The following is a 26942-nucleotide window of genomic DNA, read 5'->3' on the forward strand; positions in this document are numbered from 1 at the left end:
AAACTTTTCACATGTAGGTTTTTTTTTTAACTTTCACTCAGGGCGGTTAGTGCCCTATGGGCACTAAAACCACTCTGTGTGCCATCTTGACCGCTCAGTCATCCGGCCGTCTATTTCACATGTAGTGTGAAAGTAGGTTGTAAATCAGCCGTAAAATGTCTTAAAGACCATTAATTATGAACATCAGATAGAATAATTTTCATTAAATAAATAACAGCTGATTTCCCATTGAATGAAATACATATTTACATATAATACAGTACATATTTTAAGCACGTGTGTCCTAATGCCTAGACAATACGTTCAGATTTGTTTTGGTAATAAGTAAACTTTTATATGCAGTAACAATGTAACAGAAACAATAATTATTGTAATTTTCGTGTTCACATAATATATACACAAAAAAAATACTGTATGTATTTTTTTTATTGAAATGGTACAGATTTTTATATCGATTACTCACTGTAAAAGTCGTATTTAAATTAAGTGATGAAAACATCACTTAATATATTGTTTGAATTAACGTGACAGATTTTTATTACATTTTATAAAATATACTTTACACTTAGGCCCTATAAATTCCTTTGTAGCTAATTTAAATTGTGTGTGTGTATGTAATTTACTTATTTTTAAAATGGTAATTTTATTAATTGATAGTGTCCTAGTATCCAGATAAAACATTGATAAACACTTTATGTGAAAAGATAAGAGTTTTGCAAAATTTTACGATATGGCTGCAAGAGGGACATGTTTATTACCTTGATATATTGCATTTGATACGTTCGTTATTATAATATGGGATTAACATTACTTCTTATATATTTTTGTTGCATTTTAAAAGCATATGGATTTCAATATAAACTCATTTCTAATACAGACATTTCTCCAAATTCTAAAACTAATGCTAAAACTAACAAAATAGTGTTTAACCAGCCACGATTTTCTGCTGAATGGACCTATGTAAAGGGTATGTAAAACTTGACTCTTAAAATCTATATTTAGAAGTGAATATACATATATTAATAATACATTAGAGAAAAACTATTTAATTAAAATTAATAAAATATAATTTTCAATATATCAGTTATAAATTTAAAATTTAATACTAAATAAATATGTATTTAAAAATCGTTTTACAGTATCGATTATCGCGTAACTATAAATTAATCTTTAGATATATTAAATTAATATTTTCAAATATAAGTTTATTTTTTAACAAGTAATTATAAAATAAAATTTAGTTAAATTAATATAAATTATAAATTAAGATAATAATGAAATTATCTACAATATATTATAAATTCGTTAGTATTTCTAAAAATTTCTATATGATATGCATGTATATATTACATCAAGATACCATATATATAGTCCATTATAAATTTGCTCTTTTAATTATAGGTTTATATATTAAATAACATTTAAAATATATAGAGAAGGTTAATTTTTTTTACAATTCGCTTTTCTATTTCTTTCCCGGCTGTTATATATAACAGAGGGAAAGTATGACGATCGGTTAAAAAATAACCCCACCCCAAAGATTTCTACATTTTTGGACTCAGGACACCTCGATATGTCGAGAAATACAAAAAAAAAAAAAAAAAAAAAAAAAAAAAACTATTCGGGTTTGTGTGTGTATGTAAGTAGCACACGATTTTGTTTACCCTCTTTAAATCTTACTAACTCCTTGCTTTTTGTCGAAAATTTCTGAAATTTTGCACAGAGGTTTGTTTATTAGGGGAATTAATAGAATTAAATTTTGGTGATTAGAGGTCGAGGAGATGGGGAGATAAAGGAGGTCGTGAGTATTAGGACTTAATGATGATTTTACTCGTTGTTAGAATTTATAATTTTTATAAAATCTCTCTCTATCTTGAAAATTAACTTTTTTGTTATTTTATAATAGTTAAAAATATAGTTTTTTAAATAAAATATAACAGATGGCGTCACCAAAGGTTGCTGGATAAGTTAACTAACTGATTGCTGGATTTTTTTTTTATAATCAATTGTTATATTTAAAATATATTTATGCTAACTTTATATGGTGGAAATGCTCTTTAATTACTTTAATTTCGGGAAATTTTGCGTTAGACATTCAAATAATTATCGATAATAATTTTCATTGCGATATTTGAATCTGCATCTGTTGTTAAATAAATAAATAATTATCGTTAAAAAACTAACTCAATAAATAAATACTGTATATGTCAGTTATTGCCCTGCTGACCATTCGTATCGTTTTTTTTTTCATTACCTTTTCTTTTCCTTACCTTTTTTTTTTAAATATAACTTTGCTTTGCTCTCGCCATCCTGTCGTTTTAGTAAAAAATTCACTTTTGTCCTGTTTAAGAAATAAAAAATCCTAGCTGTTTAGTTTGTATATTACACACATTTATATGTTGTTTCTGCGCTCGTGATCAGTTAGAAAATGTTTATGCTGCGTTGATAAGGGACCTATACTTTGATTTATACCGCTAAGGAAGAAATGACGTGAAATATTGCTTACAGAATAGTTTTTAAGAAGTTTAGAAACATGTTACACAAAGAAAAATAGTTTAAATTTGACAATTTAATCAATAGACTCTAATGAAGGTAATAATAACGAAACACTTGAAGAAAGCGAAAGATGAAAAAAAAAAAAATGAGTGTAGCTGATCGATGGGTCAAAATAATTAATGAAATTCATGAAAAGAATCTTGAATTTCAGGATTTTGATAATTTGATAAAATTATTCATTTGTTCATTAGGAATTACAACTTCTGTAGAAAGAACATTTTCACTCGTAAATTCCTGCGGTGAAAAGTCGAAATTAAATATTGAAGCCACGAAAGCAATGCATAAGCACATCGATTTGCAATGCGGTAAGATTTTGATAAAATTGCCAGTGTCCAGAACTTAAACAAAATAATTTTCTGAAAAATATGCTTGCTTTGACTCTAAGAAACCTTCTTCCTCAACCTAACTATTAAATTTCATATCATATCGTAATAAAAATATCATTTTTCGTTATTAGATTTTCGAAAGTAAAGCTTTTAGAGAAATGTACAGTACAGTGCAATACATATTCTTTCTTTACGTCACCAAATCAATGTTAGTAAGAACGTACTAACAAATGATAATGCATTGATAATGCTCATTTAGGACTATATTTCTTGACGAAATTTTAACAAGAGAGAACTTGTGTTTTCTCTTGTTAAAATTCGTCTGCTGTTTCTTCGTCCAGTTAGGGTATCTAAAAATTGTAGTGAACATAATTATTGCGAAGTTATTATCTTAAATCAGAATGTTTTAATAGAATCTTATTTTAATTAGTAAACGGTATATTTTGGGACACAGTTTCTATGATTTCGTCTATTATCATTACATTGCATAATTTCTTGTTTAATCTAGATTTCGGTGAAATTCTTTCATGTCCGTTTACAACAAAGGTCATAGTCCAAATTTAATCAATAAGTGTTTAGTATTAAAAGTAGAATAAATCCTTGGTTATCTTTTTCTGATTCTTGTAAATATATTGATAGAAGTTACTAATATGCAATAAATAATTTCATAGTTAATTTTTCTTTAATTTGCTAGTGCTAGGTAATTTATAATCTACAATAAGTCTTTAAATAATATTTTATTACGACATCTCATCATTCCGAAAAATAATATCTGCAACGTTACAAAGAGATGGAACAAAAATTAATTTTAAAAGTTGTTAAAATAGGAAGTAAAAGTTCAAATCACATTCACATAAAAAGCTTAGACGTCAAAATAGATATTCTAAAGTTGCCAACGTCTTTATTCAGAAACATAAATAAACACATTGGTGGTATTTGTTAAAGGTATAGAAATCAATAATGTACAACTTTAAATGCACGACGCATCATTTATCCTAGAGAAAGTATTAACTTGGCGAAATTATTCAAATACAGGCGTTATACTAATCTTACAAGAATTTACGTCACCAAATTATTATAGCTATAAAATTAACAACTATAAGTTCATCCGTTATATATAGCATCACTTAATTGTTCTCTCCAATTTCGATGATTTTATATGTATGTCGCAGCGTTTAAAAATAAAGAGGTGCTGTACATAAAGAAACATACATTTTAATCGGCCAAAATAATTCCACTTTTATTAGTCAAATATCAAACATTGATTTAAATTTAATCATTTTAAAGAAAAACTTAATTACAATAAATGCAAAAACTAATGATTTGATGAATAACGTAATAAATTGGCTTGTAAAATAGTTTCTCCTGCTTCTGTCTACTACGAGAATAGTTAATTTCCTACCGATGGTTGACTAAACTCAAAGTATATAGTAGAATTTAAAAATATGAATTTTGGAAAAAAATATCAGTCATCTTGAACTGATGTGTATAAGCCTGTCCCGAGAAATTAAGCTAATGAATTTGGCTTAATTTCTGGAACAATCCTACTAATTACATTTTGCAGTTTTCTCTTCCTCTTTAAGTTTGTAGCAGTTAGATTCTGATCTTGTTATATTTTTTTCATTGTTTTTCTATTGACTGTTTTGAGACAAAATTATGTTATAGAAGCAATAAAAAATAATCATAAATAATTTGCAACCAATAGAAAGGCAGCTAAAAAATTAATTAATCAAATTCAGTGGCGTGCCGTGACATTTGATGACAGGGAAGCTGTGTTCCTGTAAGAAGCCGACTTCCAGGGGCAATCAGTTAATTGCGCGTCAGTGATGGTCTAGGGCAGTGGTTCTTAACCTTTTTATACTCGCGGTCCACCAAATATTTCATAATTTTTTGTGACCCCCAGTTTTTAATAATAATTTATATTTGATAATTTGATAATTTATCTATAATAAATTGATTTTTTTATTATTGCTTTATTTTTTATATAATAAATGTAAATCATAACTTTATTATTTCATTATCTATTTAAATAACATTCAAACTTCACAATTAAACATGAAAACTCATTAATTTTTAACAGAAAATAAAATAAGAAACATGTCGATAAATCGATCCAATGTCGATGCTAAAACTAAACTAAAACTAAAACGCCCACTTGTGGTAAGAATTTTGCATATCTTTTGCAAAAATATTTAAATTTTCAAAGCCTACTATTTTTCCTAATTATTTTTAAAATTTCAAGCATTAATAGTTTCTTAAAATTGCTTTGGAATAAAAGAAGTAAATACTGCGGTGTAAATAGCATATTTACATTTATTTCTTCTGTACTAACAAAGTTGTATGTAGGAAGAAATACAAAATAAATAAATAAAAACTAAATAGAAAAACTTTATCTTTCTTATTTCACTTTTCAATACGATATTCGGATTATACATCAATTTTCTTTTTATTATATTCTGAAGGAAATTTTGCATAATTTGGCGGCCCCGGAAAACTTCTTATGGACCCCCAGGGACCGTGGCCCCCTGTTACGAATCACTGGTCTAGGGTCCATCCGTATTCATTTGTTCGATAAGCCAGTAAAAACTGTAGACTTCTCTAAATGTATTTTTAATATCACAATTACATTCTGAATCGCTAGCCACGATATAAGGGCTAAAATTAAAAATAAATTATAAAAACTTACTCGGTGAAATAAAATGTGCGATGGATATATATACCTGGTATAATGTATTGTTCGATTGTATTAATATACTTAAAATATAGCTTTGTAAAGAAACGTACATAAAAATAACATAAAATATTCTTTACTTTTTAAATCTTAAAACAATCCACTTAGTCAAATATCTTGATACGAGTAGCTAATGGATGGAACTAGTGGCGGTCCAGGTAGGTGTGTAGTGAGTGTGTGCGTGCCAAATCCCGAGGGTGCCGATACCGGTCAATGTCAAATGCCTCTTTTGTCGCATCACTAGTATATCTGAAAGGACGCCACAGGGCTGTTGTAAATTTTAAACGTTTCTCACCGTAGCTGTAAAAATCTAACTATGTTAAACTTAATAGTCATTCGTTTTCTAACTAATTCGTTTTAATACCAGGTGTACACGAAAATCAGTTTCCCACTGTACTGAGCGAGTGATTGGTTCTGTTAAGCTTTTGTTGAAGTAAAATTCTGGCTCTTTCAACAGGATTTTATTTATGTCCCCATTCCCTAATCTCTTAATTATTTAGTCACTTCTTAAGTAGAAATAAGTCGAAACCAGTTACTTTGTACCTGAATATCTGTAGTCTTGGGAAAACAGTGGAAAGACAAATTTTTATGACAACGGATATATAAATCGTAAATTTAAGGAAAATAAATTCTAGAGCTTTTTTTTGTACCATTGTATGTACTGTACGTCTCATTCATTAAATTTGGTTGTAAATGATGCTGCCAAAGTAACAGTTAATTTTTAACACTGTACTAGAATTGTACACGTTTTTTCTGCATCTCCTTACAGATGGGACATACTAAATCGTAATATCACCGGTTTAACATTGAAATCCGTAAGTAATATAAGATGGGAGAGCGGAATAAACGCAGAATAAATATATCAAATATTTTAATGGAGTTTTTTTAAACTCCTGTCAACTATACAGAACTATCATAAAAACGTGCCAGTAAACTCCTATCGGTTGGGTTGTTATAAATCTAGTCTAGGGTGGGCAACCCTTTTTATAACATGGGCCAGAATAAATTTTACGTTTTTTTTCCGCGCCGTAGTAGTTAATTGACGCCTTCTTGTGACTCGTAATTTTTTTAGTCTGCAAATATGAAATAAATAAATAAAAAGTTAATTACTACATTTATTTCTCTTATCGTTTTCGAAAATTACAAAGAATTGGAAAAATAACTATTAATTAGTTATTTTTCCAATTTAATAATCTATTAAAGATCTCGCGGGCCGGATAGAAACTTTTCGCCAGCCGTAGCTGACCCGCGGGTTGCCCGCCGTTGATCTAGTCTGCTCGTGATTCACATAATCGGGCGAGGGTGGCCAGGGCCGGATTTTAGGCGATTGGAGCGATTGGTGCTAATCGGGCCCCGCGTTTGAAGGGGCCCCGCATCACGTCAAAATTTATATATTTAAAAATAGTACATGTTACAAAAATAAATATCTAGGTATATTATTATTTAAAAAAACCCAACATATTTCAATATGTAAATTAACAGTTAATTAATTTTGTTATCTAAACTTTGAGGGGCCCCGCAAAAAAAATCAATCGGGCCTCGCACCTATTGGATCCGGCGCTGAGGGTGGCCGAATATCTAGCAGGCGGCTAACAGCCCACAACCGCTCCGGGATATAAAGTCGCGTACTCTTTACGCGTGTGTCGCTTCTACCAGCTAAACCGTGACGTTTGTGCTATGTAAAGCGCATGCGCCAATGCCTATAATCTGGCTGCTTGGAAGTTGACAGGCAGGCGGATAACAGCCCACAACCGCTCCGGGATATAAAGCTGTACTCTTTACGAGTGTGTCGCTTCTACCAGCTAAACCGGGTGAGGTTGGTGCACTGTAAACCGCATGTGCTAATGCCTATATAATCTGGCTGATTGGAGACTGACCCGGTTTCGACATTCCTTCCGCCACCGAATTATTCGAATATACAATAGCAATCTTATCGTTTTTTTTACATGTAGTATAGAAATTTGTAAAAGATACATAATGCAGTTATAATAAAATATTAATTTTAATTAATTCAAAGTACGTTAAAATATGAAAATTTATATTTTATAAAATTCAAGGGAAGGTCATTGAAAGGTGGAAGCGGCGCTTCCATCGCTTCCAATGACGGCACGCCACTGTCAAATTACTCAAAATAAATTCAAAGAAAAACATTCGGGGTGTAGAAAAATATTGCGCCAAGTAAAAATTATGGAACTTGAAATGAGAGCCAATTTTTTTGAGAAGTTTGTTTTGGTAAAGATAAGCTTTGCGCTTTGAAGCAATACCATAAACTGTTTATTATTCTCAGCACTTCGTGTTCTTGCTTTAGTAGCATGATGACACGGTGAAGCTTTCAAGAACAAATTTAAGAGCATTCATTGTTTAAAAATTTATGGATAAAGCTTCTATATCAGCTTTCAGTCTGAGAACTTATCACACCTTTTGGAAAGTGTTTTCAATTGAGAGATATTTTTTGGGTGTTCTACTTTATTAAACATGCATTTCGGACAGTTAAGCTTCTCTTTAGTTTAAAGTAGATGCTTCCAGATTACAAGTTCTTTTACAAATTCACTGAAGACTGTACATTAAATGTACATTTTTTTCTTTTTTATATTTTTATTACATTTTTCTTTTTATTTGTTTTAATTGAGACCATTTCAAATAAATCAACAACGAATTGCTCTACTTTCCCAGCAACATTTAAAATTTTGGTGGCGTCATCTGTTATCAAATTTTATTTTAAAAATTTGTTATATTTTTAACTATTATAAAATGGCAAAAAGTTTAATTTTGAGGGTAGGGATGAGTTTTATTTTTAAAAAACAAAACTGTAAATACTAATAACGAGTAAAATCGTTATTAAGTCCGACCCTATTGGAGATATACAGGACCCCCATTTACCCCGTCGACCTTTAACTACCAAACTTTTCGACAAAAAGCACAGGAGTTATTAAACTTCGAACAGATCGTGCCCCCAACACACACTCCCATTCATACACACAGAAATTACCCTGGATGTCTTTTGCATTCTTGACATTTCAAGGAGTCCTGAGTCCAAAAATGTAAAATTCCGGGAGGGTCAGTTTTTGCTGAATCGCCGTATTTTCTCTCTGTATTACAGCCGGGAAAGTAAAAATATATTAGATCTTTGATTGTTTTAATTTTCTAAGAGGAAATTTTTAATCTTATAAGCACATTTTGACCCCATTTAACAGTTTATTTTATTTTATTTTATTTTATTTTATACAAGACTAGAATTTCTCATTTTTCCATTAAAATGATCTAGAGATCCTATCATCTTCTATTAGTAAAGTACAAGTCCCGTCTTTACATGTATATCCTGAGCTACTACGATGTTTATACGAGCTATCAATATAATGTACTGTACATTCGTTGTTTTTCTCAGCCAGCCAGAGAAATGAGCGATAAGACTGCCGCGAAGGATCCGGAATCGAATCCCGGTCGACATTATTGCAAAAGTTTTACACATAGAATCCATTGATGAGTTGTTCTCCATCCTACATCCATACTGCCCCAGTGGCTAAGCGGATTTGATTCTTAAACACTGGTAGTCGAGTTCGCGTTCGGGTTCGCGGTTGGGACGGCTCATGAAGTTTTCCGGGTTTTCTTCGCGTCGATAACGCTCGAATAGGAGCCGGTTTCCCTTAAAAGATTGTCCGCAATGCACATTTCCTCGATTTCAGATCGTGTTACGTGCCACTATCTGAAAACAATTGTGACGATCGGGATATTGTGAACTTTATCATTTATATGTACCTTTATAATCTTTTAACTATATTTTATGCAAACTCTACATTTTATACAAAACGGAACGAAGTAGACCAAAAAGGGTTAGTTAAACGGAAATCAACTGATAAAATTTTCTGATAAGAGCGGTCTAAACTCGATTCCCACGAGTTGAGTTCCTTGTTAAGATGAGTCAAATTTCGGTGACACGACTACGTCACCAATAATTTTATTGGTCCAAGAAGATCATCTCTTCTGACGAAATCAATAAAGGGCCTGCAAACTCCCTCCCCATATAAAAAGGGAGTACGATGAGTAAGACGGAGAAGTTGTTACTGACCGTGTGTTTGTGCGCTCAAAAGGATAGTTACCTGTCGCCGCCGATCCTCCCTCATCATCTATATTCAAGCCGAACTGTCATCGTTACACTTCCTATCTGAACAACTATTACCTGTTAGTGGACAGAGTCATTACCGACGATCTACTACAAGATCATTTATTCTTAGCCCGAACGCCTACAACGGTCTATAAGGATATCATCGATTATTACATCGACATCCGACTACATATCTTAAGGTATTTATCCTACACGCGAATATTTGTAAGCTCTCTCTCTCTCTCTCTCTAATCCGCATAGAATTTATGTTCGCGGATCGTGAGCCATGTACCTTATCACGTATCTCTCTGTAAAGTAATCGCTTGTATCTAATTAGTCCTATGGAGAAAATAAACGGGTATATTTTTATATATAAATCTCTGGGTGCGTTCTTTCCGTCATCCTCTCCACTCGCTTCATTCCGGGTCTAACCCATACGTAACCGCTCGCGCAATTGATTTTCTGTATCAATCTAAGGATACAGTGGTGTCATCCTGACGTGGTATCAAAGAGATACCGGCCCTATGGTCACACAATCAACCAAATATACTTACACACTGAAAAAATCCTTTGCTTTTTGAGTGGATCATACACTCCTTCGTTTCAATTTTTTCGCGTAGCACACGAGTTATTCAAAAAAGGCATAAAATGTAAAGGTTAAGATATCTTTTTACGAATGCAAAGTCAATCAAGTATTGTGCAATGTTTCGTAATTTCGTAACAGCAAAAACATACCGAAGTCGGCATATACAGAGGATACAGCTCTCTATGCGATGTGAATATATTCGTTTAAATTATGTTTATCGAATAAAATAGCTTTTTAAAACAAAATTTAAAAAACGCTTGATGGTCAGATTCTATAGTTTTACTTTTGTTCAAAATCTACAAAATATACAAAATACTACAAAATCTTATTGAAAGTTTTATTATCTTATATTATTATTATTGCAGAAGATTTCTGTTTGGAAGATGACGATTGTAGCTGGTTAGACAATAGTTATTGTGAATATTCTAAAAGAAAATGTGTTTGTGACCATCGGTATGAACTCATCGAAAATAGATGTTACGAAAAAGGTAAATTTTGAACTCTAATATCTTTTACAAATTTACATATTTTTGGAGACCATTTTAAATTAAAGCAATTAATTAGTTAATTGCTTTAATTAAACGCTTTTCGTCTGCTTATATTCTAATATAAATATATTTGTGAGATTTGTCCTACTACTGGACCACTCATCGTATGGCTAGTAACCAGACATGAGGAACTTTAATATTACTTACAAGTCTCAGCGAAACAGAGAGTGGACGGATAATACGGACGACGATATACGGCAGAGAACAACGAATAATCGCAATTGGAAGAAAGATAACATTGTCAGGTATGCTACTTGGAATGTTCGATGCATTAATGGTAGAGAGGAAGAATTAGACTCTGTATTCAGAATGGAAAAATTGACATAACTGTCACTTCAGAAACAAAGAAGAAACTAAAAGGAACAAAAAAAACTAAAAATTATACACTTATTTATAGTGGAGTAAATAAGAAAACTCATGCCCAAGCGGGTATAATGATTTGGATACATAAATCTCTTAAGAAAAATATCCTTCATTACACATACTGTACAGAAAGAATCATAGAAATCCGCTTAAAAATTAACAGAGGCAATTTAACTGTTATTGGTACATACGCTCCTGAAGAAGGCCGAGAAGAAGAAAACAAAGATTTTTATATAAAGTTGCAAGAAATTCTTAATAAAATTAACAAGAACGATTACACCATAATAACAGGAGATCTGAATGCAAGAGTGGGAAACGCTCCAGTAAATAAAAATATTGGAACCTTCGGAGAGAATACTCGTAACAGAAATGGTATTAGACTCATTGATTTTGTTATTTATAATAATCTTAAAATAATGAATACGTTTTATAACCATAAAAATATACATAAAATTAATATACTTTGCAACGACAGCAGTCCAATTCAATTATTGATTATTTTATTGCTAATGAAAAAATGTCAAAATTATTCCTAGATGTCAGATCATACAGAGGATTTGAAGTAGGCTCTGATCACTTCCTAATCCAAGCAAAATAAAGAATCCCACCTAGATGGCTAAAAAAGAAACCGAATGTTAGACATGAACCTGAACAAAAATTTAAAGTAAAATTATTATACGATGATAGTATCAAATGGTTATATACTAGAAGAATTGAACAACGTATGGAGAAAATCTCAAAAGACAAATATATAGAAAATGAATGGGAAAATATCAAAACAATAATAAAAACAGCAGCCGATGAGTCTCTGGACACAGTAAAAGTCAATTCCTGTAGAAGAAAGAAATTGAAAATATGGGACAATGAAATCAAACAACTAATATTACAGAAAAACACAGCATACGAAAAATTTTTAAGTACCAAAAAAGCTGAAGATGCAATAGAATACAAACGCTGCAGGGCAATTGCAAAAAGAGAAATAAGGAAAAGACAACGAGAATCACGGACAAAATTTATTTCACAACTAGAATCAGATCTTTACAAAATAAGACCAAATGCCTTCAAAAGATTAAAATTTGTGAATCAAGAAATTAAAGAACCCGTAAAGATTAATTGTGGTTTGATAAACGACCAGTTTCTTCACTATTATCAATCACTTTGGACAGATCCTACATATACTAACAAGATTTTTGAAAGCAACAATCAAAATAGAACTGAATTATCAAAGGAAGAATTGCTTGAAAGTTTAACCAAAACAAAAAATGGAAAAGCAACAGCAGATGATGGCATAAATGGAGAGTTATACAAATATGCTGGTGATAAATTCCACAAGAGATTATTAACATTCTTCAATAATATATATGAACAAGCCTGTATACCACTTGAATGGAAGAAGAGTATTATACTGCCTATACACAAAAAAGGAGATAAACGAAAATTAGATAACTACAGAGGCATTAGCCTGCTAAATACCTGTTATAAAATCTATGCTAGAATTCTAAATGAACGATTAAAACTAAGAAGGTGAAAAATTTGTTTTGGAATATCAAAACGGATTCCGAGGAGGCAGATTTTGTATAGACTCAGCTTTCTCCATTAAATTATTACTGGAGAAACGAAGAGAATTTAATCTGAATACACATTTAGCTTTCATAGATTATACCAAAGCTTTTGACATGATAAAAAGACCCAAACTTTTTGACATCCTACAAAACAGCAACATACCAAATATTCTACTTCAAAATATATGCAATATTTATGAAAATAATACCATAAAACTTAAGTTCAACAATTCCACTTCAGAATATAGAAGAATAAATCAAGGAGTAGACAAGGAATAAATCACTGTCACCAACACTTTTTAACATCTATGTAGATGGCATAATACATCAATGGCAGGAAGAATATACATCAGGAATTCGGCTTCCAAACAACATAAAATTCAATACCATGCTATTTGTTGATGATCGGGTAATTATTGCTAACTCTGAAGATAATTTACAAAAAGGTTTTTTAAAAAGGTTACAAAAATTTTATTTAAGGTAAATAAACCTTAAATAAAATTTCAAAAGAATACGGCATGAAAATTTCAAATGCTAAAACCAAAGTAATGGCATTTAGAGGCACAGAGCCAATACGCAGCAAAATCGTAATTGATAATACAACTTTAGAGCAAGTTAATAATTTCCTTTATCTAGGATGCAGTATTTCTTATGAAAGTGAGAATGACATAAATAATAAGCTCACAAAATTTCTACAAATATTAGGAATAATAAACAATATTCTAAAAAAACACCTTGTACAAAAACACTCCAGACTGAAATTATATAAAACTCTTGCTGTTCCAACTCTCCTGTACAGTAGTGAAATCTGGGTTCTAAAGAAGAAAGATATCAAAAGATTACAGACAGCCGAAATGAGGTTTATGCGCCGAACTGCTGGATATACGCTCCTGGATCATCGTCGAAATGAGGATATTTTGGAGGAACTCCACATGAGACCATTAATTGAAAAACTCTCCACATATAGAGAAAAATGGCTTCAACATGTATCTCGAATGTCGCCGGGTAGGATACCTCATGCAGTTTTACAGTATCAACCACGAGGACGACGACGACCTGGACGTCCACAAAAACGACTCCTAGATCCTGTCTAGCTGAGACCGAAACGGGTCAACATGGCCTAAATTCGTGAATGGTGTATGATGATGATGAACTAATTAATTAGCAAATGTGTCATAAATTCATATTTTACAAAAAATAAAACGATATTGTTTATTAATGTTTTAATTATACTTAAATGTGATCCTACTGTAACTAACTAATTTTTTAAATAATTTAATAATTTTAAACTAAAAGTAAAAAGACAATCTCCTACAAAAGTATAAAAATTTTTATGACATATTTTTAACAAATATGATAGCGAATTGGTTACTACGAGACTGCTTTTGATACATTGAAGTATTTGTCTTGTATGTGTACGCTTAACGTTTACACTACATGACCTTCAAAAGTAAGCTCTGTATACAACTACACACTTCTGCAAGCATTCGTACTATTTGTCAAAGCAATACTAGAAGCTATTTTTATTATGTCTTTAAGGATTCTGCCTTGGCAGGATCCATCGGCTCTTCATGGTAAGAGAATATCTGATCAAAAAGGACATCATAACAGTGCTTTCCAATATGTTTACTTCCAGATCTGTTCCTGCAGACTTTTATATGTTCTTAAAATGAAAGAAGTTGAAGCTTTTCTTTTATTTAATATTACTTAAAGTTAATTCAGCTGCAAACACGATATAATATATAGTTATAAATTTATTTTTATAAAAATATTCAAAATATTTTTTCACTCCACCCACTGTATATTAAGATGGTTTTTTAGTTATTATCCGTCGTGGATTCGGACAAGCATACAATGGGACGACCGGTTTTTTTTTTTTTTTTTTTTTAATTCTTTTCGCCCTGTGGGCACTAAGAGAGCTTCTTTTAGCAAGCCATTACGGGTTCGGCCAGGCCCACAGTCACAAAATACGACAAAGATTATTAAAGATATCACAAAATATGGCTACCAGGACTGCTTTGGCAAGTGATATGGATGCTAACAGAAGTGTTTAACTGGAGAAGATACTTATTTTGAAATGGGTCGTCTATAAATACTTTACTATTAACGTCATAAAATTCAAATTAAAAGTTCTGTTTATATTTGACTATCACAAAGATTATTGACAAAGATTAAACACACACGGATATGCACACTGCATATATATATTATTTTTAATTCAGCATGTAAGCAATAAAACATCGTAGGTTGCAAACCATTGTATTCTGTGCATTCAATCTTCGTTTTTATTGAAATTTTCCTTATAACAGTTAAAAACAAAATAAAACATAGATACTACTGTTGCAGTTTTTAAAAATGTTTGTACCATTCTGGAAGTAAAATTTTTCCAAAAAGTACGAATATTTTATAGTTCATTCCGTTTAAATTATTATATTTATAGCGAAACTTTTCAAACTTCAGAAATGTTGGCTTTTTAACTATTTACACAAGAATATGTTTAACTATGTAAACTAGGTTAATTATATGTAATAAAATTGGATTGGAAAAATTTACTGAATAACTCAATTGGTATACATAAAAAGGATCGATAATTGTTATATATAATAAATAATTTATTAATTTATTTAAGATTATTATATAGTTACTTAAGTATAAAAATCAGATTAATTTTTTAATTTTACATTATTTTTACGTTAAATTTTTATATCTGTTCTAAATAAAGAGGAAAGTGTTTTGAAATAAGATGGAAAAATTGCTTTCAATAAAAATGCCATAGTTACTCATTGTATATATATATTATTTGAAATAATGATAATTTCTGATTTACAGATTTAATCAATATTCCAAAAGAGAATTTTTATATAACTACTTGTAGTGCATCTAAAGACTAAAATACTTTTATGAAAATTAACACGCTTTAAGGCCGAATGGTCCACTATATTCTCTTCCAAGTCTTCCAAAATACATAATTACCAATATATATAAATAAAGATAATTATGTATTTTGGAAAACTTTTCTTTGTTACAGAAGATTTAACCCAGAAGTATTTAAAAAATTATAGCAAGGGAATTAAACCCATTAATTTCTGTTTCTGACTAATATAAAAAGTAGAAGGCATTATAATTCTAAATACATATATATATAATTTGATATTTTATATAGAAAAGTCATAATAAATTTTAATATATTATAATTTTCTTAAGTTTCCTTAGATCGATTTTGTATTTTTTCTGAACAATGTATAACTTCCAATTCATATTGTCACTTGTATACTTGTATATGCAAAGAGGGATATTTTCGTTATATAGACAGATGTAAATATTTCGATAAAGGTAAGTCAAAATTTGTGAATTAAATTTATATTTATTAAAATAAATAGTACAGTGGAGCCTGGTTAACTCGAATCGTTCTAGGAAAAAAATTCAGACTTCAAGTTACGGAGGTTCGGCTAAAAATCAAGATTTTGTGCATCAGGCTTATCGGTGACCCATAATAAGCTCTCCATACGATATTTCCCTGGGTGTTATTACGTAGAATCGTTGCGTCAATGTAAACTTGTCCATGTTATCTAGAAACTTGAAAACGGTTAACGAAATCGGTAAATATGTTAATGAGAATTGCTTTCTGGAATTGTTGATCCGTTCATTCCTAAGTGCTTAGTAAGAATTTTTAAATAGAGATACTGTATTTCGCCCCTAGAATAGATCCGTTTTTAAATTCCTACTATTAGTTCACACTCTCCCTATATATATTTATATATCTTGTTCAAATTTTCAATCGTTAATAAAATACTTTTTATTCATCCACTCAAGTTCAAATACATTTTTTTAAACTTGTAGAGGATGACACTTGATGTTAATACAGTTTTTTTTTCAAATATTAATTCATTAATTAAATTTAATTAATTCATTTTAGTTTTATATGGGAGAAAAAATTTTCTCTTATATAAGATATTTTGCATATGTATATACAAATTTATATTAATTGTAATTATTTAATAAAAAGTAACTAAAATAAAATTTTTCTTTGTTGATCTAAGTAGGAATTGACTTTAAAAAAATTTTTTTTATATTACTTGTTTTAAAATTTATTATCACAAAAAACACTCTTTACGATTGTTATATTTTTAAAATTTTTCTGAAAACGTTAAACTTTTACATAGAATCAGAATATAATTGATTTATTCAATTAATTTATTAAAAATTCATTTCTTTATTATGTTAGCTAGTCTGAGAAATCCATCAGCAACAGTGGTGTGCCGAGAATGAACTAATGAGACTAGGCTATTCCCGTAAATTCCTTGAAGAACCGTATAAATATTATTTTTTTTTAATGCATTTGTATTTGAAACTTTTCACTTGAAAAAGACTGCATGTATTTTTTCGTGCATTTTCCCAATCCGGCCTCCCCTTCTTTACTCTGAGTTGAACTCTTCCACGAGCCAACCAGAATACTCCTCGGGCAGGAGCGGATGTAGGTTTTCCGAGCCTAGAGCTTATTGAAATCCATGGGACAGTTAATACAGATAATACTATAAATTATCATCATCATTATTATATTATTAATACTAACTATTTTTATTTTAATTTTTATTAAATATTTTTTATTTCTTTTATTAATTCTCCTGTTAATTATTTTCGTAACGGATTCGAACGCTAGATTCAGCAAGAAACGTTATAAATCTAAAGAGATTTCGATAAATACTATAACGTATAAGTCCTTCAGGTTGGGAGTTGTGCGTGGGGCTAACAATCCCACCATATAAAAAACAGAATGGTTACGAAACAGTCACAAGAAAACAACTGGACAGCCTTTAAAGAGAATTGACAATGGAACTGGAAAAACGGAATAACATAGGAACTTGGAATGTAAGAAGCCTTTATAGAACAGGAGCACTTAAGGACGTAATAGGAGAACTACAGAGATATAAGATGGATATCACAGCCATCCAAAAAACACGGTAGGTGGGGGACGACAAAATCACCTCGGAGAACATGATGATCCTATATGGAGGAATTACTAGACAGGAATTAGGTACTGGTTTCATCGTAGCTAAGCATATATGGGACTCGATCTTGGCATTTAAATGCATTTTTGCGAGGATTTCTAAGCTCAGAATGAGAGGCCGATGGTTCAATATCTCATTGGTCAACGCCCACGCTCCCATAGAAGTCAGCGACAGAGGAAATAAAGACGAATTCTTTAAGGAGCTGGAGAACACGATGGCAGGGGTTCCATAGTGATGCTTCTTGGGGGACCTTAATGTTAAAATAGGCAAAGAGCGGTGTTTCCAACCCACCATAGGAAAGAAGAGCCTGCACAAGACGACCAATGATAATGGAGAGTGACTTATCAACTTAACCAGCGCTAGAGATCTGATAATCCGTACTAATTTCCGTAGAAAAGATATTCACAAACAAACATGGATATCCCCAGATGGCTTAACTAGGAACCAAATAGATAATATACTCATTAACCAGAGATATCCTAATAGCATGCAAAACATACGTAGTCTCAGATGAGCAGAAGCAGGAACAGATTACTTCCTGCTGAGAGCCAGCATAAAAGTGAAACTGACGAAGGACAAGCATCGTTTTCCATACGAGGTACAGTACATAAACTTAAAGCTAATGATATCAAGCGACAATACCAGGAAGAAATAGGAAAGGCTCTAGAATTGAACACAATAAAGAAGATGGAAATGGACCAAGCCTGGAAAGAAATATGCACATCCATCTTAGAAATAGCCATAAAAATCTTACCTAGAGAATACAGACCAAGAAAACCATGGTTTAACAGCATATGTGAAGAAGTGGTAAATCAAAAAAAGAAAGCTAGAATGAATTGGCTGGACAAACCAGAAGATTTACACACCAAAAACTAATATGATGAGGCATCAAAACATTCTAAGACTATTAGACAGCAGAAAAGGGAATTTCTCACAGATTTGATTGAAGAAGAAGAGAATAATCATAAGAAGCGGAAAGTGAGAGATTTCTTCACAGACATTAAGACTCTATACAACACATATCGACCAAAACCTCTGGTCATTAAGGATGCATGCGGGAGGCTGTTAGCTAATGAACAGGAAGTTCCAAAAGATGGAAAGAATATTTCCAGGATCTTCTGAACTGTCCAGACCCCATGACTCCAGCCACATTCCTCCCAAAATACACTGTCCAACCAAAAGTTACTCAGAGTGAAGTTCAGGTCATCATACAAAATCTCCATAATCACAAAGCTGCAGGGACTGAAAATATCAAACCCGTGCTCATCAAATATGGTGGACAGCAGCTTGCAAAGATAATCCATAATCTGATTTTGCAGATCTGGAGACAGGAAAGAATGCCAATGGAATGGAAGGAAGGAAGCATAATCCCCATTCATAAGAAAGGAAATAAAATGGAGTGTGAAAACTACAGGGGGATCTCCCTACGCCAGGTGACATACAAGATCCTATCATCTCTAGTTATGAGGATATTGACCATATATGGAGGGAATAGTGGGTGAATATCAAGCTAGTTTTCGAAAAATAGAGCCACAACCGATCAAATCTTCGCATTAAGACAGGTTCTTGAGAATAACTGGGAATGCAATGTCGACACACACCTGTCGTTCATTGATTTTCAAAAAGCGTACGACAGCATTCACTGGCAATCAGTGTGGAAGGCCATGAAGGAGTTTGAGATACCAGATAAACTCTCCAGAATCGCGGAAATTTGCATGAATGAGGTGTGGTACACAGTAAAAACCAGGGCCACCAGCTTTCAGAGCAAAACAGGACTGAAACAAAGAAATGCCCTGTCTCCTCTTCTCTTTAACATCGCTCTAGAAAAAGTTGTCAGAATGGCCCAGGAGACACAAAACAAAAGGGAAAATGACTCAAGAGACAAACTGTCACTACTAGCATATGCAGATGACATTGTCATAATTGGAACATCTCAAGGAGAGGTGACGAGATTACCGTCAAAATTAGCAACAGCTGCCAAGAGCATGAGTCTGATCATCAATGAAGAGAAGACTAAATACATGGTTATTTCTAAAAAAGGGAGAATCCCACAAAGAACATCTAACCGTAGACAGTATGAATTCAGCACTACGGAATCCTTCAAGTGCTTAGGGACTGACAAACAGAAACAATGACATCAAGAAGGAGATAGAGACTCGCTTGCTACAGGGTAATAAAATCTACTTCGAGCTCACAAACATACTAAAAAGCAGACTCCTTAGTAAAAAGACGGAACTAACTGTATACGAGTCGCTGATTAGACCCGATTCTGTATGGATGTGAAACATGGTCAATGACAAAGCAGGAGGAACTACAACTACAGAGATTCGAAAACAAAATTCTAAGGAAAATCTTTGGACCTGTGGAATACTATGATGAAAATAGTATCATGGCTAATGGAGAACCAATATGGAGGGAAAAAAACAAACCAGGAACTGAAGACAACCTAAGGCAAGCCCATGATCACACAGATGAATAAAGCCAGAAAATTACAGTGGCTAAGCCATGTCGTAAGGCTTCCTATAATGGCAACAGCTTCACGAGGGATTCACTATGAGGGGAAAGGAAAGAGGCCAAGAGGCCATCCCAGAAAAAGGTGGATAGATGGGGTCACCGAAAATCTTCAAGACCTCGGAATCGAAGATTGGCAGAGGCAGGCTGTAGACCGAACGAGATGAAGAAAGATTGTGACTGCGGCTAAGGGCCTCCAAGGCCTATAATGCCGGACGAAGAAGATTTTTTACAATACAATAAATGCTCATTGTTAATGAAAAAGTATTAAAAATTTATGATGATAATTCAATTTTGTGGGCCTTTGACACTTAGGGGCCCAGGACTTAAGTCCTATTAGTTCCTATGTAGATCCGTCTCTGCCCTTAGGGCTCCTTTAGTCGTCTCCTCGATAGGACTAGCTTGCAGAGATGTGTTCCTGTCATACTGGAGTGTTTTGTGTGTGTACAGGCATTCTGTAATAAGTGACTTTTAGCTTCCTGTGCTTATTCAAAAGAACAATGCATTAGTGATTTTTGTATTTTTACTATTATAAAACACTTAAAAGTTTTCATCTAAAGCGTGAATCTACTTAAAAGACAGTGTATGTGATTAGAAAACTTTGAATTTAACTTGGAAGGGGACCTTCCAAGTTAAATTCAAAGTTTTCTAATCACATACATGATTCTCCTAAGGCGCTGTACATTCAACTTGAATTCTTTAGGAGAATCATGTACAGTACAGTGCCTTACTGCGAAACACAACGCAGTTTGAATCTGCGAATGATGTAGCTGATTTGGATAAATCGTCATAGCAGAGTAAAGAAAATCAACAATTTATGAACTGTATTCTAGATAGTCTGCTAGAAACGTCATTTGGAGCTTTAAGTTTCCAAAACAGAAAAAGTCCAGAAACAAGTTGTTTAACTTTCCCGGCAACGTTAAAGAAAGTTTTTGATTAGTTTATTCGATAGATGAATGCTAATTGTTTTATTTAAAGGAAAATTAAAGTTAAAATTCTGGAGAGTTTATGACAATACTATACTGTATCAAAACCCCATTCGAGTTAACCACTTTGATTTAACATGTAAATCTATATGCTGGACGAATAAGGAAAAAAAATGACTTCGAGTAATCCCGGTTAGAGTTAACCAGGTTCCTATTGTATATAATATATAAAATTATACTAACCTTTTTCCTGATTCTTCTTAATTTTAATTCCTTGCGTTTACTGTAATGTCAAAGCGTGTTTGTAGCGTCAAAGCGAGATATAATCTATAGCCTACTAGGCTGGTCAGCTCTAGTAGGCTATAGATTATATCTCGTTAACTGTTATATTGTTAAATGTAACTGTAAACGATATTTTTTTCTTGTAATGTTACTTAATTCTTATTTCGCACGTTTCCTTCCTTTTCTTAGATCAACTGGCGATATAAAACTAGATTAAACTGTTTAATACTGCCAGTTATGGCCGCGATACGAGATTGTTCACAAGAAAATCAGATCGAAATTGGAAACATAGAACTGGCTACTATATTCAGCATGCCATCGTGTGAGACATAAAACTGTGAACAATGACTTTGGGTTAGTGAAGCAGTTTCTTAAGAGAGAGTATTTAAGGTTACTGATTACTGATAAAGAAAAAAAGATTTACATTATGTAAAAATGATGATTTTCTAGCGAGTAAATCAATTTCTGTCGCAGTCTGGGTCGATTTTATTAATCTTAGATCCAACGCCTTTTGTATTAAGAAAAACAAGAGAAATCATTTCACAGCCCTGTTTATCGTCAATGCACTCTGGTCTCCTTGATCTACACCTCAAGGGTGGGTCAAGTTAACCAATCGCATGCCCAAGGATTTTCTTTGAAACAAAAGCCCACAAACTAGGGTGGCCGTTACACCCTTTGGTAAACAAACTTACTACCCCCACGTATTTTTTAAAAAGTGCAATATTAAAGTTCTTTAAATCCTAATTCCACATCAGAGCTGTAGTTTCTTCAGCTATGGAAGCAAAATCAGCAATCAGTAAAATGTTATGCATGTCGCCATCCAATACGTTTCGGTTCTACAAAATCGATGTCGTGTCTCTCTATCCATCAGTACTCTACTTTCAAGCAGTAATGTTAGCTAATACCCTGTTGTTGAAAAAGACAAATTGCATAACAACAAGTATTAGAAATACGTGATGCACTATTATTAATAATGGAACATAATAACTTTTTCTTTGAAAGCCAAGTTTATCTTCAGAAACAAGACGTATCCATGGGTTCTCCATTATCAGCGGTTTTAACGAAGCTAATTATGAGAAATGTTGAGTTTAATATTTTCTCAGCTTCTCTCGTGACCCGCTCTTATACATCAGGTACAGTACGTAGGTGATGTTCTTTTAGTATGGGATAGAACCACTAACGAATTATCACAGTCTGTACAGCTTTTGTCGTCGGTACACTCTTCTATTCATTTTACTATAGAAAGTAAAAAAAATAATAAGATTAGGTTTTTGGATTTACTAATTTATTGAACTCCCACAGGCATTAGCTATGGTGTGCATCATAAATTAAGTTTATATCCTTACATAACGTAGTTTATACCCACCATATCCTTCCAACCACTAGGGTATATAAACAATGCCATTGCTGAACGTATTCGAGGAGCTTTTCTACTTCCAAACTCTCACTACTTAATACGCAAAGAGTTAAGCCTGGACTCCACATTACCGGAATCCGCGACGTAATCGTAAAATGGAAAGCCAAACTGACGAAACTTTCAGTTTTGGAACGTTCAGTTGGACAGAAACAAGACTGAAAGCAGAGTTAAAAATTATTTAACTTTTCCGTTTTCGTTCTGCGCTTCTGTCGTGCTGCAACCAATAAAAACGCAAGGATTTGTGACGCGTAGTCACGTGTATTAGTCACGTGTAGTTTGTTGTCGTAATGGCGGAAAGTGCAGCGAAAAGGACGAAGAAACAAATAGATTTGGAATTATTCATCGAAGAATTTAGAAAATACAGATGTCTGCACGACAAAAAATGTAAATAATTCAAAGATTATTAACAATTTCGTTGTTGATAAATGCAGAGAAAGCATAACGAAATCCGTAGCGTCATCCATGTTCGACTCTACGACAATTACAGAACTGATCAACAGATGGCGCATTTCCACGTAAAGTTCATTTCGATGCTAGTAGCGTCAAGGTAAAACGAAAACAGAACTGAAATGAAAACGCTGTATGTTTCAGTTCCGTTTCTGAGTTTCTGTTTTCAGGTAATGTGGAGTCCAGGCTTTACACATTATAACAACAGAAACCCGCAAAGCGGGATATACGCATGCAAAGTTTAAACATGTCAATAATCGGATACGTAAATTGCATTTCCCGCCCACATCGTTGATTGCACAAAGTGAGAAGCGTACGTTTATAACTCCTTCCATTTCATATCTAGGACCCATTTCATTACGCATCACCAAATTTTTAAGAAATATGGGTTTATTCTTCCGATTAAACCGCAAATAACCTTGAGCAAGCTCCTCTGCAACGACAGAGATGTATTTTCCACACTAGAAAAATTGGGAGTTTATTTGGTTCCATTAAAACCCCGGATAGCGATGCAAATATTTTTTACATCAGAACCACGACAAGAAAATTACAAATCCGTCTTAATGAACACCAGAACGATATCTGTAACAACAAGGAGTATGGCGGAAAGGAATTGTGTGCTGAAATGGAATGAGACTTCGTTGCTAATGCAATAATTGACAATAAAGTTACTTTTATCTGGGAGGCGTTATTTATTGAAAGAATGGAACCATGTAATAAATCCACATCGGATCTTCCAAGAATGCGTATCATTTTTTAAAAATTTCGGCGTTTAACATTTATATTGTCATGGTATTACCTATTTGCAGTAATTCTAAATTTAGTAACGGCATGTAAACGTTTATCTTATTATTTTATGTAATTTTATTGTTATTTCAAACTAATTTATATCTATGCGCATGCTGTTCTCGTGACTATGCTGGTTTAAATTTAATTTTAAAACAATTTGAATTTTTTCTAATGTTTAACGTTATATTCGAAAATACGTATTCCACTTTCGAATATTTAATGTTTCTCTGTTTTAAAATTTTAATGTTCCAAAGTTATGTTCTTCGCTTAAAAATGACATTGATAAAAATGTCGGAAGTGCTTGTGTTGATAATAAACACGGTTTAGTTATTTCTTGTTTTAATGAATAATATGTTAGCATGGTGATCTAATCAGTTTTATTCTTTTATAGTTTATCCGAAAAGCAGCAAATCTAAAGAAACGACAACCATATTGATTATTGTATGCATCGTTGCTGTGGTAATCGCTGGAATCTTCATAATAATTTTAATATATTCTATTAAAAAGTAAGACCCCATTTTCATAATTTAAATAAAAGTTTATTTTAAATTATATTTTATATCACATCTAATGTAGGAGATTATTTGATATACGAATGAGAACTGAAAATCGGCCAACTTCTCAACTCGAAGGTTTTGAATGTGATACTACCTGTTATACAATAGAAACAGTTCATGAGGAAATAGACAGACCACCGTCTTACGAGGAAATAATAAGGACTTCTGCGAGCACGGTTTGTATTATTTTATATAAATTACAACTTTTATATTAAATAAGCGAAATGGATTCATTTTATTATAAATTCGAAACTTATAATAATTATAATTATTTTATAGTATATAATATATACTATATATTATTTATAAAATTATTAAATATATACGTTATTATATTATAATGTATATTATATATATAATATAATATAGTATATTATATTATATATATAACATACGTCCTAACGTACTGTACTGTACATGATATTACACGTAAGGAGTTGTCCCTAAATTACGTCCGCATATTTCTTGAAATTTTTACACCCCCTCTCCATTGTCCCAGTTTGTCCAAGTTCTGTAACCTCTCCCCTTTACGGACAACAAAACTCAACCCATCTTAAAACCTTTATTACTTTATGAATAATGAAACTGTATAAAATGTAATTAAATAAAACGAACGTCCCCACGAACGTAATGTTCGACCCCTCCCTTCCCCTTTGTTCGATTTTTGTCCGACTTGTTATAACCCCCGCTATCCCTTTTAGTGTGGACGTTTTGCCCACAAGTATGCGAGAAGAATGACATATGCCAGTATGCGTAGGCCAGAGATACATGCAAGTAAAGCTTACATACTAAACGACTTAATGATGTAGTGACAGTCGTATCTTCCCCGAATTATTATGGAAACTACACAATATGTCGTTTTACTGAAATATGTAATTTTGGGCTTATCTCCCTTACATACGTACAAATTACATGTAGTAATAGAGTGTAGATTATATAAGAAGTAATTCTTATTATATAAATGATTGACGTAAAATAAACGAACAAACTATTTTCAGTGTGATTTAATAACTCATGAAATGATGTCTGACGTATCATGTCCCAGTTATGCAGCAGTAATGATGCAGCAGCAGCAGCAACAACAACAACATCAAAGAATACGTTCTTTTTCACTGTAATATTATTAAGTAACGTTTAATCTGTAAATAATTTTTTAGAATAAAATTTATTAAACTTTACATAAAATGCATCATTACAATTTTTCATAGCAAGCTAATTTGTAATTGTTAAATAAAATTTAGAATGAATGTTTAAACACAAGTAACATACTAATGACCAGTTGCAGGAGTTTTAATCTTAAGGATAAAATATAAGTTTTATATCATTCATTTCAGGGCTTAGGAGTTGTGTAAAAAATCTATCGACTCCGACCAGGAGCGGACTTGTTAACAGAATAGGCCCGGGAATTCTGATGTCATCACGTGACCTCAAAATAAAAACTCCGATAAGTAGAGTTCTAATAAAGATAGAGCGTAGAAATTTTTTTATTCCAAAACTAAAAGATTCTTCTAAGTAATGACAAAGTTAATATATAAATATGTATTTGATAATTTTACTTTCTCGGCTGTTATATGTAACAGAGGAAAAGTGTAGCGATCGATCAAAAAATGACCCTTTCCCCAATTTTTACACTTTTGGACTCAGGACACGTTGAAATGTCGAGATATGACAAAGATTCAGGTTTTTAATCGATCCAAGAAGACACAGTCTGTTCAAAAAATATTTTTGAATCCACCATTTATTTCTTTTACGTGTTCCAGAACACCATTTGACGACCGGACCTTTCCTTTGAGGCTGCTAAGTCGCCGGGTTGAAATCGTTCCTTTAAAACACATTAAAAACATCCAAATTAAGACAAAAGTAAAAAATTCGGAAACTGGCGGATCTTACAGACATCTTCAATTTTTAACCTATCCAGTAGGAGACTTCCAGACTTTTATATCTACTTGAGGAGCGCTGTTTAATGTAGATTTCTGTGGTGTCCCTCTGGTGACGAATTAATTTAAAAGAATTTTTTTAATTGCTGAATTTCGTCCTTAGGCAATTTTCTTAATCGATCCAAGAAGACACAGTCTGTTCAAAAAATATTTTTGAATCCACCATCAGGTTTTTTCTTCTGTATGTATGGATGCTAGATTGTATGTGGAGCACGATTTTGTTCACCCTGTCTGAAGCTTAGTAACTTCAGTGACTTTTGAATCGGAATAGGATGGTTTAACACAGGAGTTAT

The 26942-nt window shown here is 32.3% G+C and overlaps 1 protein-coding gene across 2 annotated transcripts; it reads left to right on the forward strand.

Moving 5' to 3' along the window:
* Positions 1-714: 714 nt before the first annotated feature.
* On the forward strand, positions 715-25880 carry LOC136977890 (uncharacterized). 2 transcript variants are annotated; one of them, XM_067273483.1, is made up of 6 exons: positions 715-967; positions 10667-10789; positions 15979-16107; positions 24547-24661; positions 24732-24888; positions 25711-25880. In XM_067273483.1, exons 1-6 carry the CDS (start codon positions 796-798, stop codon positions 25828-25830), a joined length of 816 nt encoding a protein of 271 aa, XP_067129584.1. In that variant the 5' UTR covers positions 715-795; the 3' UTR covers positions 25831-25880. The 2 variants fall into 2 exon arrangements, 1 of the variants encoding a protein (XP_067129584.1); XR_010881142.1 differs by lacking the exons at positions 715-967; positions 10667-10789; positions 15979-16107 and adding an exon at positions 24388-24476 and having other exon boundaries at positions 25711-25869.
* Positions 25881-26942: the final 1062 nt, after the last annotated feature.

Source organism: Centruroides vittatus, unplaced genomic scaffold (genome assembly GCF_030686945.1).
Source record: "Centruroides vittatus isolate TY-2023 unplaced genomic scaffold, ASM3068694v2 contig_482, whole genome shotgun sequence".
Taxonomy (NCBI): Eukaryota; Metazoa; Arthropoda; class Arachnida; order Scorpiones; family Buthidae; genus Centruroides; species Centruroides vittatus.